The 13924-nt window shown below is 34.6% G+C and overlaps 3 protein-coding genes across 5 annotated transcripts in view; 1 reads left to right on the top strand and 2 right to left on the bottom strand.

Moving 5' to 3' along the window:
- The window catches only part of LOC105688472 (H/ACA ribonucleoprotein complex subunit 2-like protein), a 964-nt gene extending 467 nt beyond the window's left edge, over positions 1 to 497 (bottom strand). The window contains exons 1-2 of the mRNA XM_012404832.3: positions 204 to 497; positions 21 to 93 (exon numbers count right to left, since the gene is read on the bottom strand). Of these exons, the coding sequence (XP_012260255.1) occupies positions 21 to 93; positions 204 to 384 (254 nt within the window). The 5' untranslated portion in view covers positions 385 to 497. The remainder of the gene's footprint in view (positions 1 to 20; positions 94 to 203) is intronic.
- On the bottom strand, positions 324 to 10083 carry LOC105688473 (dnaJ homolog subfamily C member 5). 2 transcript variants are annotated; one of them, XM_012404833.3, is made up of 7 exons: positions 9884 to 10083; positions 8658 to 8796; positions 8423 to 8575; positions 8161 to 8292; positions 5534 to 5590; positions 5007 to 5160; positions 324 to 3507 (listed from the first exon to the last, which is right to left on the bottom strand). In XM_012404833.3, the coding sequence occupies exons 1-7, from the start codon at positions 9901 to 9903 to the stop codon at positions 3443 to 3445; spliced, it is 720 nt and encodes a 239-aa protein (XP_012260256.1). In that variant the 5' UTR covers positions 9904 to 10083; the 3' UTR covers positions 324 to 3442. The 2 variants fall into 2 exon arrangements, with proteins under 2 accessions (XP_012260256.1, XP_012260257.1); XM_012404834.3 differs by lacking the exon at positions 5534 to 5590.
- Positions 10084 to 10957: 874 nt separating this feature from the next.
- LOC105688252 (flap endonuclease GEN) lies at positions 10958 to 13917 on the top strand. Of its 2 annotated transcripts, none has more exons than XM_048650106.1 (7): positions 10958 to 11118; positions 11271 to 11453; positions 11513 to 11804; positions 11892 to 12169; positions 12278 to 12439; positions 12517 to 12682; positions 12767 to 13917. In XM_048650106.1, the coding sequence occupies exons 2-7, from the start codon at positions 11296 to 11298 to the stop codon at positions 13835 to 13837; spliced, it is 2127 nt and encodes a 708-aa protein (XP_048506063.1). In that variant the 5' UTR covers positions 10958 to 11118; positions 11271 to 11295; the 3' UTR covers positions 13838 to 13917. The 2 variants fall into 2 exon arrangements, with proteins under 2 accessions (XP_048506063.1, XP_048506064.1); XM_048650107.1 differs by having other exon boundaries at positions 10979 to 11144.
- Positions 13918 to 13924: the final 7 nt, after the last annotated feature.

Genomic DNA, 13924 nt, shown 5'->3' on the forward strand with positions numbered 1-13924 from the left:
GTACAATTCAGCATCCTTACCCAGTTTCTCCCTTCCGTATGTGCTTCTGGACATCGTTAAGCCCGTTTCGTAAATAGGTCTTATGCTTTGCCGCTGAAAAACAAATACGAATATTATAAAAATTTGAGGTTGATGGAAAACGATCGCTGGTCAATTACAGACTGAGAACTGACAAATCAACAAACCCAGTCAACAGTACCTACCTTTTTTGATTAACTTGTAGATTTTTTTGGTTAGTTTCTTCGAGGCCATGGGGTTAGCAATGATACTAACGTTGTTCAATTTGTCTTCATAGCTGCTGCCTTTTACAATCGACGTATCTACTTCCATTACCTCTGTTTCATCTTCAGGCTCGGTTTTGATCTGCTTATCTTTTTTCGTCATTTTTAATTCACAGCAGCACTATTCACGATTTCTTTAATCACAGTATAAACGCTAAAACTCTGGCCGGAATAACCCGTATCAAAACACGTGGTGATACGAAGATATCGAACACTACTGCGCAGCGCAACGCTACCGTAGAAATCCAATGAACGGTCGTAGAGGACGTTACGCTCCAGCCAACGAATTCAAATCTCATTTGAAAGGCACAGGCAATTCAAATTATATTGATTGGAACTGGAAATGAAGACTGTATAAGCTGCATACTTATTTATTTACAATTCTCACATAATTTTACATGATGACTTTACCATACCTAATTTGATAATATATGTATATAATTCTAATGCAATTAGTAATTTGTTTTTTTAATTAATTTGTAATTTAAATAATTCGTAAATAATGGGTATACTTTTTGAGTACTCTTACATGTTACGTACATCTATAATATTATCTTTTTTATTCAATTTTCAATTTTGTTTTCATTGTGTTAATTATGAGACAATGCAATAATGTTTAATATAATTACTCTCGACAACATTAACAATACACATGATCAGTAATAATTATTAATCAATACATTTTTTACGTATATAATCTCTGTAGAATTCAAATATGACTTGATTAAATACATTTTACATTTAATTTATTCGGTGTACATTATTATCGTGGAAGCAGTAAAATTTATCATGTAACAGAGCTTTACCGCAGTTATATCCTTTTTATTCATGTATTGACAGACGTTTGTAAGATTTCGATTGAGCAGTGATTTTCATGTAGATTCTTTCGGGTACTAGTTACAACCATCGCCTTTTACGATACTTCATTTCAATTTCAAAAACGATTGATTTTCGAAGGAAGCACCTTTGATATTAGGCAGCGATGCAAACGTAGGTTTCTCGTGATAAATTGTGGGTCTCCAGAACTCTTGCAATGTTTTTATTTGTACGATGATTTTCAAATCGTTAGTTTGATTCCTTAGAGATCATTGTAGCAACAGTTGTTGGCCTTAAGACCGGTACAAACTTCGACAAAATTTAGCAACACACTGGATGAAACCGATTGCATTGAAATTGAATCTCATACACTTATGCAGCGTTTTAAAAATCTGGTCTAAAGATTGACTGCAAGACATTATATCTGCATATTCGATTATTTCAATGTTTTGTACTGATATCATATCAGAGCTTCAATATCATGCACACCTGGCTATTCGACACAAAATAATCGCAATAAGTAAAAGAATGATTCAATAAGTTACCCAAAGAATTAATTCAAAATGAATCCACGAGTTCAAAATATCAGGGCACGAAGGTTTTCTCGAATCAGTTTTTAATTGCCATTTTATAGTATATGTATGTAGAATGTAACTGTTATTGCAATTCTTTCACAGGCGCTCTACTTGCTGCTATTGTATGCATGTAATATAAGAATTTATATTCGTATTATGATTCCCCGACTGTCACAGGTCAGTACGGAAATTTAACTGCAAATAAAAAAATATCCAACAGCTTTGGGAAAAAAGAATCAGTTTATAACGTAATTGTATGATATAACAGAAAATTGATACAATTCTATTTTTACATTTAATTAATCGTACAAAATCAAATCAAATTATACAATTTAAATGTGCCAAACTGATCGCGTCAGATGATGAATAATTTCGTCGATAGTTTATATATCATATGCCTATACATAACAAACATTAGAATAAAATGCTAACAATTTCAAACGTGGGAGAAGAATATAACTAACTAATTACATTATCATGCTTTCGTTTTTTCTATTTTTTTATGCATAATATGTGTTCGATCTCGACGAGGATAAAGTCTCGATATTTATAATAAAACAATAATCAACAGTTTCAAACACGATTTCAATGTTACAAGATCATTTATTTGGGTAAAAGAGTTGAACGCCATACTCAGGATTAAAACTTATGCCCTTCAGTATGAACCGTTGCATTCAACTTATCATAAGATCCAACAAGATGAACTGGATGCTTTCGATTGATTTTTTTCAATAGATTCAAATTATTCAATACGCGTATAAGATATTTAACATGATAGAACGTACGTACATAGATTTATAATAACGAAATCCATGCCATTATAGCTCTGTGAGGAATAAATGCGTGTGACCGAATTTCAAAACCGATAGTGATACAACTAGGTATATGCGTAGGTAGGTATAATATTATATTGTCATTGTGCCCAACCATATAATAGCACTCTTGCCGTAACTCTTATTTGATCGAGGGCAGAGCTAAGGCAAAAATTTCACAATACCATACAATACAGGAAAATTCTGAATCAGAGCTTTCGTCGATTGATCGTTTTGAAATGATTATTTATCCGGCAGGGGTATGATAGGTCTCGAATGGCATATCACACCCTCGAACAATAATTGAATGCTCACAATCCGTAGTGAGAATAATAAATTTTATCTGTGAATGTGTAATTCTTGTGCAAGATATTAGAAAAATTTGACTAATTCAACAGTTGAATAATTATCTAGCAATTATGTAAGATTTGTCATTCCTTATTCATTTATTTTTAGTGTTTTGAATGCCAGCAATGAAACTAACAATAAATGGAACTGATGTAAGGAAATTAAAAAGTTGCCATTTCATATCTCAGAATCATCATGTGGAAAGCTACATGCTACATTCTAACTCTGGATTACAGTAGTGTTCATCTCATTATTCTTTTTTTCTTGTTTTTCATCTGCATACACAATGATCTTATTTACACGATTCTTAAAATTTCGAAAAATCAATCAATCAAAACTACCTCAACCTCAGTTAAAATAATCATGTCGCTTAGCTATAGATTGTGTGCTCACAAATCGTTTATTGTGTACTATCTTTTTATAGCAACAAAATTTCAAACTTAACGAGGATATATATTACTGGAATAAGTTGTATATTGAAACAATACTTGACTCGAATCGATTCAATAATCACTCGGTCATTCAATCGGGAGGTGTACTTCTGGTAGCAACTTTGATAGAGGCGTCTTCGATTTTTCTATTATCAGCGGATATTTCGGGTGGTAAGTGACTACCACTCGGTTGGTCCATTATTGGATGGCAGAATCGTCGCTCCTGCAGCGAACGGGTTTGTGGCTACAACCACATTTTACATTACAAATAACATTCGTTACTATTAGTATGTACCAGATTGCGATTAACGAAATTTTACACGAATAACATCAAGATTTTTGAAACTATACATTAAACAAATACAAATTAATTACTGCAGTAAGAATAGTGCAAAAAATTTTAGAAATAGCTAAGTTGATCTCCGATCATTTATCTTCACATTCAAACGTATTAAATGTACCGGAAAAATCAACAAAAGCGTAAGCTCAGAGGCGGCGTTTTTCGAGTGCTTGCACACTTCTGACCATCCTTAAATAGTACAACAATAAAAACAAAAAATATCTGTATGATAAGCAAAAGTAATGACAACATATAAATAACGCAAAAGATAAAAGCAAAGTGAGATGTATATTATTTTAATAATAATGAAACTGCATTACATAAATTGTACACATGATTTCTTGTTGGGCAAAGCTAAGAATTTATACAAATCTAAAATGGCTATTGTGCTGTTATTGTATAATCAAAAACAAAGTGAGATACTGTCTTGTAATTCTAATCGATCTAATGTACCAGTAATTACGACTATGCACGACATAAAAATCAACTGCAAAAAACAGAAAAACAAAAAAAATCCTACCTATAACTACTAGTGCAGTATCGGGTATTCTTTCAATACCTCATATTTATTTACAATAACTTTGTGAAAAAAAATTTCCCACAAATTTAATTCATTAATGGCAATACGTAGAATGTACGAACAATATCCATGATTAATCTGGTTATGTATCATCATAAAAATTATAATAATAATATTTATACTCAAAGCTAGAAGTAAAGCATGCTTCTAAAGTACTGCGAAAAAGTCAACAATACTTTCATCTCATACAGAGAACAAAAAATTATACGATGAATAGTGACAATAATAATATCCATAAAATTGAAATGGTATTCTTGGGTGCAAAGAAGTTCTTAATGAAGCTCATCGGCGCGAAATAAAGTAAAACATCTAATATGAGAAAGAATAATGATAAGCTGTGTTAACTGCGCTGTGTATACCTATACTTAGGATCGATTATGTGGGTAATCTTATACTTAGGAACGAATATGCAGGAGAGCATGCTTTACACTACATAGAATTACAAGTGTCCTGAAATATCATCCGATCAACTAAAGTCATTGATAAATACTCCGGATTTTAAATAAACGATTATATCGCTTCAGCATGTAAAACAACTCCAATCAAAAGTAAGCGCTCGATGAAGAATGTTCATTCAATCAAAGTGATAACAGATGAATGTACCATCACTTTTAAATAAGAATGATAAACAATAACATTTTGATTGGTAAGTGCAGCCGATGGTATGAATTATGCAAAACACTTGTTTTGTGGCATGCTTTCGTGATTATACATAGTCTGTCCTCGAATAACAAAAAAATTGTTACGATAAATATTTTTCCTTGGACAAAAACTGTACAAATCGACGACTACTGACTCATATTAATTCAAGAGCTAGAAATACCAGTTGTATAAATAACGCGTTCTCCACCACTGTTGAGGGTAGTGTTTTCATTTGCCTTTGTTGGTGGTGGCGGCATTGCGAATACAGTTTGCGCTCCTTGGGCTGCACCTCCTTGAGGTTGTGCCGTCACAGCGTCTTCGTCACTTTCATCCTCCTATAAGGCAAAAATATTCAATGGTCATTGGGCTGGTACAAATTTCTTTTTTGATTTGGAGAGAAAAATACTCAAACTTTCCATTAAGTTACCGATGAGTGTTTAGTAAGTAAAGAGCTGACTTAATTTACATTCAAAAAATTGTTGCAAACCATTATAGTAGCATATAGCGAATGAGAACGTGGGATCTCTGAACTACAACTTAACTTGATTAAGTCATTTTTACTTATTTTTATTCATTGAGTACCCATTTTTTGCTGTTTTTTTTTTTAAATTAGACAATACAGTACCTCGAGACAGTGTGGAAAACGTAGAGACGTAAAATTCAGTGTTAAACTAGCTAAAATTAATGCGCAGCACGAAGCTGACTTACCTTAGGCCCACCTCTCGGCTGGTCAGTCACTACGCCTCCTTCGGGGTTCTGGTTCCGCTACAATACAACAACAACATAAACAAAACTTCTATCCTATATGCCCTTCAAGATCAGGCAGCACATGCTTGGCAATGAAAATTTATCCACATATCAGTAAAGGAAGACTAATTGCTTCCCTAGAGTCCACTGATGTGATACATATTCGGAAATTTCTTGTACATACAACATGAATCGATATTAAAATTCATGTGAAACTAAGAATAGCAGATATTGAAATCGAAAGTAGCAGGTCATCGAAGACAGGAGTTTACATATGATTCAATCGATTGATTGTTACTAATAGTAGTTTTATATAAAATGCCATAAATTATCTGTTGCCTTTCACATGATAATGGAATAAGGCATGCTCCGAATAAACATAGATGTTGTGAAACAAAAATGTGTGCCGAGTGTTAGTGGAAAATTATGACCTAAACTTGTCCTGTTTTTTATTTTCTTGATTTTTTACCCCCAACAATGCCACTCGAGTTTTGGTTTTATTCTGCAAAATAATCCCCTTCGGTGAAATGTTTCTTCGTTTTTTATCAAAGGAAAGTTGTCAAACAACTCCTTGTTAACTTTTCGATTCTTAGAACTTGGTACAAATAAAATGTGAGTGTGCCTAAAATTTCAGTCATGATATTATTGTTTGATTGTCATCAAATCAGGATTCACAGAGATATCTGGCATATACTTTCTTTGTTACCAAAACAAGGATTTAATTGTAGCATAGTATAGCAAATTGTGTCATCATGATCATGCCCAAGAAGCACATGGTAATTTTAGTTGATGGTTGACAATTTCAAAGCACATTAGACAAGCTGAAAAACTGGTCATTGCTACAAAAAAATACACAATGAGCTCAAAACCCGAGCCAAGGCATAGCTACATTTATTGAGATAATTGAAAGTATTTTTTCCATATATTTCTACGTGACTATAAGAACGTTTCTTTTGTCAACAAAAAATATACTCTACGTGAATCATCTGCAAACTATAAAATGAGTTTCAAAAGCAGTTATGTAGAAAATGTGGATTAGTCTAATTCAATAATGATGAAAAATACTTCCTAGTTACCATCCAAGCAATTACTAAAAAAAATATCTCGCAATAACGGTAGAAATATTGGTATTGCGTAATACTTACCACAACTTGGAAGAAGGGACATTTGTAAACGTGATCAACTGAACTTGCAGGGTCATAAACAATCATCAAAAGTACATGGTCAGGCAGGAGATGCACAGAAAATACATACAAAGTAGCAAGAGAAAGGAGGTACTCTTCCATAATTCCAACGAGATGCAATATTTGATATGAAAATCAGTTTCATGAGTCTCTGTAGTCACAATATTTCGATCCTTAATCATTTTAGTTAAAACTTTAAACTTATAATGAAGAGCAGACGATAAAAATCGAAATTGAATTTGGAATAAAATGAATTCTACGTTATGATATTAAATCCAACCATCAGCAAGTGAGAAAATTATTCTGTAATAATTATTTATAATTTTTTCAATGAATGATCAATGTAATTGGCAATAAGCTAATGAGTAATGTGCGAAAGGAATTATTATTTATATCGCCCAAGTTATATAACTTCAAATTTACATACCTTCTTCCTCTGGTGGTTGACGGAGGGTTGGGTTTTTTTTTTATAAACAATATCCTGTCGTTATTTCTGACATTTTCCACACTGTGTTAGTGAAAATTGCACAAAAAACTAACAAGGAGATTATGACAACAAAACGTGAAGAAAATGATGGAAAGAAAGGTGGAAAAGTTTCACAGTCAAGTGTTAAATTGCAAAACTTTTTTGTAATAAGAAGCGGTCAAATAATGTATGATAAACCACTTGATGACCACAGACATAAAGTAAAATTTTTTCTGAGATATTACCAAACCATCTATAGCCAACTATAGAGCAGAATAAAAAGCGTTTTTAGTCAAAGTAGATCAGATTCTTCGTTCAGGGGTAATAAGATAAAAGTATATCAAACACCCGAAAAAAATAAAAAATTAATGTGCAGATAAATGACTTACAGAATAATTTACTACAAAAAGTACAGATAAAATTGATCACTTCTATCGTCCATTCAGACACCGATTCAAACTAAAATTTTGTACAATATACATTCAGCTATAACTTCCAAAAGCTTACTCTTCGACGAGTAAAACAATCGTTATTTTTTCTTCTACTGTGTCCTAACATTCGACTACACACATCAAATATGCAAAGCTATAACAATTAAACCATTTTTTTGCTAATTTCAATTGAAGAACTGTATGTTTTGCGCCTGAGAAATCACGTAATTCGTTCCTTGGATCTATTTCCACGGAGAATGCAAAAGAAATGTTTGGAAACGAATTCTGGACAAAGTTGCATTCACTATGTAAAAACCAAGTCAAGAAGAAATAATCAGCAGCACAAGAAATCTTCGGATATCGTGAATGCGAAACTGCCTACAGAACTCTAGATACAAATCACAAGCAATTCAGGAATTCTTGGTTATTGTTATCTTCCAATTTCAAAAATGCCTTTATGGAAGTGAAATTCAATTGAGATAAATTTATTGATTATGAAACACTGACCTGTAAATTGTGATATGCCCCACTATCCTCTGGTTGTGCTGGCTTACATTTACCGCAACAGAAGTTGCAGCAAAAGCAACAGCAACAACAGCAGTAACAGCCAGTTATTATACTACAGACCAAGAATATTGCCTGGAAAAAAAGCATTCAGATTGTAGTTATTTTCACTTCATGTTGCATCGGAGTATGTTGTGGAAATTCAAAAACTGTTGAAGTTTTTAATTCAAAAGTCCACGTTTTAGAATAGTTTTCAGATTTTTACCTTGCACCAACCAGAAGTTACCACAAAGTAGGCATTAACATTTTCTTCTCCAAACTGTTCAGCTACATACAGACCGAGGGAGCCATAGTTATCGTATATGTTGCGTTTTGTTAAATCAGTAAGGATGGCATGTGCCCTATTGATTTCTTTGAACTGTAACAAATCAAAAATTTATTTTCACTATCCAAAATTAACAGCATAAGAACAAAATTTTCTTCGCTAAGGTGATACTAACCTTCTCAGCAGCCTCTGGATTGTTGGGGTTCTTATCAGGATGATACCTGAGGGCAAGTTTTCTATATGTCTTTTTGATCTCCTCCGGAGTTGCTGTCTTCTGAATTTCCAAAGTTTGGTAGAGGGAATCCCCTGACGTGCTGAAATGAATTGATTTCATTAAATGTCAATGACTCGTTCAACCTATTCAGTTAACAATGTTCATTACAAAAGCCAAAAACTATGAATTTATGTTATTATAAAATTTTCTTACAAAACACAAGTTAAAGTTGGTTTTTGGAGTCACTATGAGATTTTTCAGCTAGAAAGAGTTTCAAAATAAAAACTGAAGCAATTCAGTACCGCAGCAGAGCTTAATTAGCAAATTCATCAGGTCCATTTCACGGTGTATTCAAAGTACTCTACTTTGTGAGTTAAATGCCAAAACTATTGTGTAATAGCTACAATAAAACGTTCCTTGCACTTAACAAGTTTGAGAAATGATAGATCTCATTCTAAACCCAAACTTTCAGAAACAGATTACGATAATTGTCTTATTTCTAACTTGATATTAGTAAATTTGGAAACTGTGTCTATTGAAAAACTATTCTGTCAGCTGATTTCTCATACTCTCATTGCAAACTCTGCAACCAACACTAAATAAAACAGAGTCAATAATACCCGACTGATAAACCTAATTAATTTTTAAGCACGAGTTGACTATCAGAATAGTGTACCACGTACTAAACTTGTTATCAATTCGCATGGTCGTAAGAATAGAAAAATGATCACACGATGAGAGAGCGCAGATGCACCTAATTAAAATCCAAAGGCCCAACAGAGTCGGTACCACCTAAGCCTTTCTGCTGTTTCATAATTGCGATTGAGGTAACTTAAGTGCAGCAATGACGACTAATGAAGTTAAAGCAACAAATCCAATAAGCTATATGAGCGTTAGAGGGAGGTGGTCGGGTATTTTATAACGGGTGACAGAGACACCAAAACCAATATCGGTTAACCTATTGCTGAGTTTTCAAATGGTGATTACGAATTTTTTGTAAACTTTGTCTCATTCTTTGTATCGTTTGGTGCCCGAAAAAATAATTCACGTTATGGGTTGCGGAAATCTGTCCGATTAGATTAGATAAGTGACTACGTACAAGATTGACTGGATCGTAACGCCTTGCAACGAAATGAATGATCGCTAGAGTAGGATGATTGACGGCACTCTGTAACACAAATACTTACGACATTTTTCTTCTATCCATGATGATTGTTACCGGAGATTCACTTGATGGAAAAATATAGAAACCCGATTACAATACTCCGTCACGATGCACTGGAAACGTTACCCTAATGAAAGGACATCGTTACATTTGCCGGGAAATGCACAACGAGCACCTGCCAACGACTCGGTTTACGGGGGACCACCGCGGATTCAATAGTTTAGTAACAAATGTCAACGCGGCCGTCTTCGTCGTCGCAGCCGTTGAATTCTTAGCTAACTAAAGTTGCATCTAATCGCAGAATGTCGATTGATATGGTGCAATTTCATGCTAACGCTTGACGCAGATTTTTGGCGTCAAAATTTAGAAAAGGAGCGATACACAGAGCATAAATTCGAAGAGGTAGTATATTAATGAGAATTTATTGCCTAATTATGATTGATTTCATCACGTGCGCTTCGCGAAAAAAAATAAATTAATAACACATTCTAACCACGTATTACAGTTACTATTATTCATTAGCTATGAAACTCACCATTTTGAGGCTGCACAGCTGCACTTTGACGCTACAATTAATTTAGATGCGAGATAATGAATGGATTTTCGCAATTATCCCTGATCCGCGGGGTTACCTGCAAACGTCAATTGCGTTTGGAGCCACACACGTCAAGGCGAACGAAAAAGACCAACTGAGTGCAAACAAAGGCATCCCAGCTGCACTATGCCAGATTTGCTCCCAATTTTTCTCTGATTATTACCCATTTTTCCCCGATTTATTTTCGATTTTTTAATTAATTATTCAATTACTCCATCTTCCCCGCCGAAAAGTGACAAGTAGCGCCGAGTAGCGTAACATCGGCTCGCGGAACTTGCCTGAACTAAAATTCCAAGTTTCTTGCCCCTTGACTCGCCGAGACCCGCATTACAGCGGAGATTTATTTTCGTGTAATGCGGGTGCGTATATCATCAGGCGCTTTGGCCTACTCGCTGTAAGGCGGGTCTCGGAGAGTCAAGGGGCAAGAAACTTGGAATTTTAGTTCACGCAAGTTCCGCCAGCCGATTTTACGCTACTCGGCGCTACTTGTCACTTTTCGTACATACATATACATACATATATCACAAATTCAGACATAAGTGCAGCCACTGATCTCTGTCTGAATTTATTATCTCTATTCATAACCATGCGCAGCTGTCAAACAGCAGAAGACTTTTGAATATTGTTTGGGGACGTTTATACTGTTTTACTGCTCATCAAAGGTATTTCTACAAAATATTAAACCAAGGTAGTTTCAATCCATGTTAGACACGCATTCGAGCTTCTCGTTGAATATTGTATTTATTACGTGTATAAATACATCAGTAGGAAAAACAAAGAAAATTAATACCATATAATCTGCCTCCAAAATTAGCATCATTTATTTACTATTGAGAAAGATGGGAGTGAAACATTTGTGGACGATTTTAACTCCATTCTGTGAAAGAAAGCCACTCTTTGAATTACAAGGTAAAACTTTAGCCATTGACTTGAGCTGCTGGATCGTCGATACTCAAACTGCAACCGAATATGTTATACAGCCAAAAATCTACCTCCGGTAAGAGCAGAAGGTGTTGGACGAGATACTCTTGATAACTCGAAGCTTTTTTATTCTAGGAATCTGTATTTTCGAACTATGAATCTACTTCTACAAGATATTCGCCCAGTTTTTGTATTAGAAGGTAAAGCTCCAGAACTAAAACAGAAGACAATAGAGAGGCGCAATGACATCCAGCAGTTGAAGAGAACTGGGACGATCGCTGTTAGAAAAGTTGCTGCTAAAAGCAGTAGAAGTAGATTTAATCATGTACTTAAAGAATGTGAAGAAATGCTTAGCTACATGGGGATCAAATGTGTTCGAAGCTATGGAGAAGCAGAAGCAATGTGTGCCTACCTAAATGCAGACGGGGTTAGCGGCACCTTTAACGGCACCTCATCAACTATTTTAAATGCAAGTTTTATAAAATTACTCAAACTTCCATTGACTTTTTTACAGATTGTTGATGGCTGCGTAAGTCAAGATAATGATTGTTTTCTGTATGGGGGAAAGACCGTGTACAGAAACTTCAATCTCAGTGGAACTGGATCGTCTGCTGGAAGTATCGATGTCTACAGCATGGAAAAGACTGAAGAGATGTTAAATTTAGATAGGGATAAAATGATAGCTTTGGCATTGTTGTGCGGATGTGATTATGACGATGGATTAAATGGGGTGGGTAAAGAAGCGGCTTTAAAGTTGTTTGAGTATATCGGTGATGAAAATATATTGGATAGGTAAATATTGGTTACTGTAGTAAAATATTAATTAGACAGAAATTCCAGCAGATTTTTGTTCTTTGATTGAAAAAAGAATCATTTGAAATTTACTTTCTATATCTCTAGACTGAGAAGCTGGAAAATGGACGGAAAATTTGATAAAATGGAAGCTGCATTAGCCAATACAAAATTATGCACATCTTGTGGTCACGATGGTAATGTCAGAGTTCACACAAAAACTGGATGCTCCACTTGCTGTACGGTGACGGGTTGTAGCAGTGATTACAAGTAAGTATGATTGTTTTCGTTGATAATAATGACCACAACTTGTACCAAGATAATCTTCCTTTAAAATTTTTCATCAGAGAACAAAAAAAGCTGATTCAGAATGAAATCGCTATGCGAAAAAAAGCTATCCTAATCGATTCATTTCCCAATGAAGAAATAATAAACGAGTACCTCGTTAGAAAAGGTCCTGTTCCATCGAGCTTGGATCTCAAGTGGCAGCAGCCAAAACTAAATAAATTCATAGTAAGTCAAATCCGAAGTATCATAGAAAATCCTATTTCGACAGAGTGAATAAACTTCACTCATAATTACTCATCGTATGTTTAGTTTTTTATGGAAAAGAAAGTTTGCTGGGAACCGGATTATTCGTTTGAGAAATTTCTTCCACTGATGACTCGTTGGCAGTTACTCCATCTACCAGAGATTGCCCTCAGAGAGAATATCAGTTTTTTGAAATATTCTAACGATTTGCCATTGACGACGCTGCTGTTTCCTGAACGAATAAAGAAAGTAAGAAATGTAAAGTCCGTTGCGAGTTATGAAATCGTCTGGACTGACACAGAAAATTTCTTGAATGGATTGGTAACACTGTCAGCTTCAAAATCCAGTGAAGATGAAGAAAAAACAGAGAAACTTGATTCTGAAAACCAAGAGCTTTCGGGAATGCTCAATACTATCGAGCCACAGAATTTAGTTGTCAAATGTTACCCAGAAATAGTCCAATTATTTGAAGAAGAGAAATTGAGCAAGAAGAAAGGTAAAAGTGTAAAATCTAGGGCAAAGAAGAAGAATGTTGAAATGCCTGACAATGCTGAACAGTCTAAAGAAAATAACCAGGCGGTCAAAAGACCTGCAGCAAAGCGAGGTAAAAAGAAACTTGTCGACGTCACCAATAATAGAAAAATAGACGAATATGTTATAAAAAAAAATCCGAGTTTAGAAGATTCATTTAGCAAGTTAGAAATTACTCCCAAACGTGCAAAATGTGGGCCGCAAATTGAAAGGATCAAAAACGCTGAGAGGATGACAAAAATGAATAACACTTTGGACAGAATGCTGGACAGTTTGACTGCTGATGACTTTGCCAGTGACGAGGAATGGGAATCGGACATGTCCGGAATTATTGATAAAATTTGCAATACCAGAGTTCCAACCGAAATTCCTTCAGTTGACCTTGATCTGAATGAATGTAAAATGATGAAAGAATCAAGTGAACAGATCCTAAGAAATGATATTGATTTAAGTATCGGAAACATGGGTGTACTTGATGTGACGAAAGAGGATACTGACAAAGTCCCACAAGAAAATACTGAAATCGATGAATTCGCTGACATTGACCACTATGTGCCCTTGTCTCATCGTCTAGACTTAGATATTATGAAACTGCAGGCATTGTGAAATTAAGCCATTTAACTTCTTAAATTATTGCATAGCATTGTAACTTAGGTGTAAATAAATGATACTGAATTTCAAATGCGCATGTGA

Source organism: Athalia rosae, chromosome 2, assembly GCF_917208135.1.
Source record: "Athalia rosae chromosome 2, iyAthRosa1.1, whole genome shotgun sequence".
NCBI lineage: Eukaryota > Metazoa > Arthropoda > Insecta > Hymenoptera > Athaliidae > Athalia > Athalia rosae.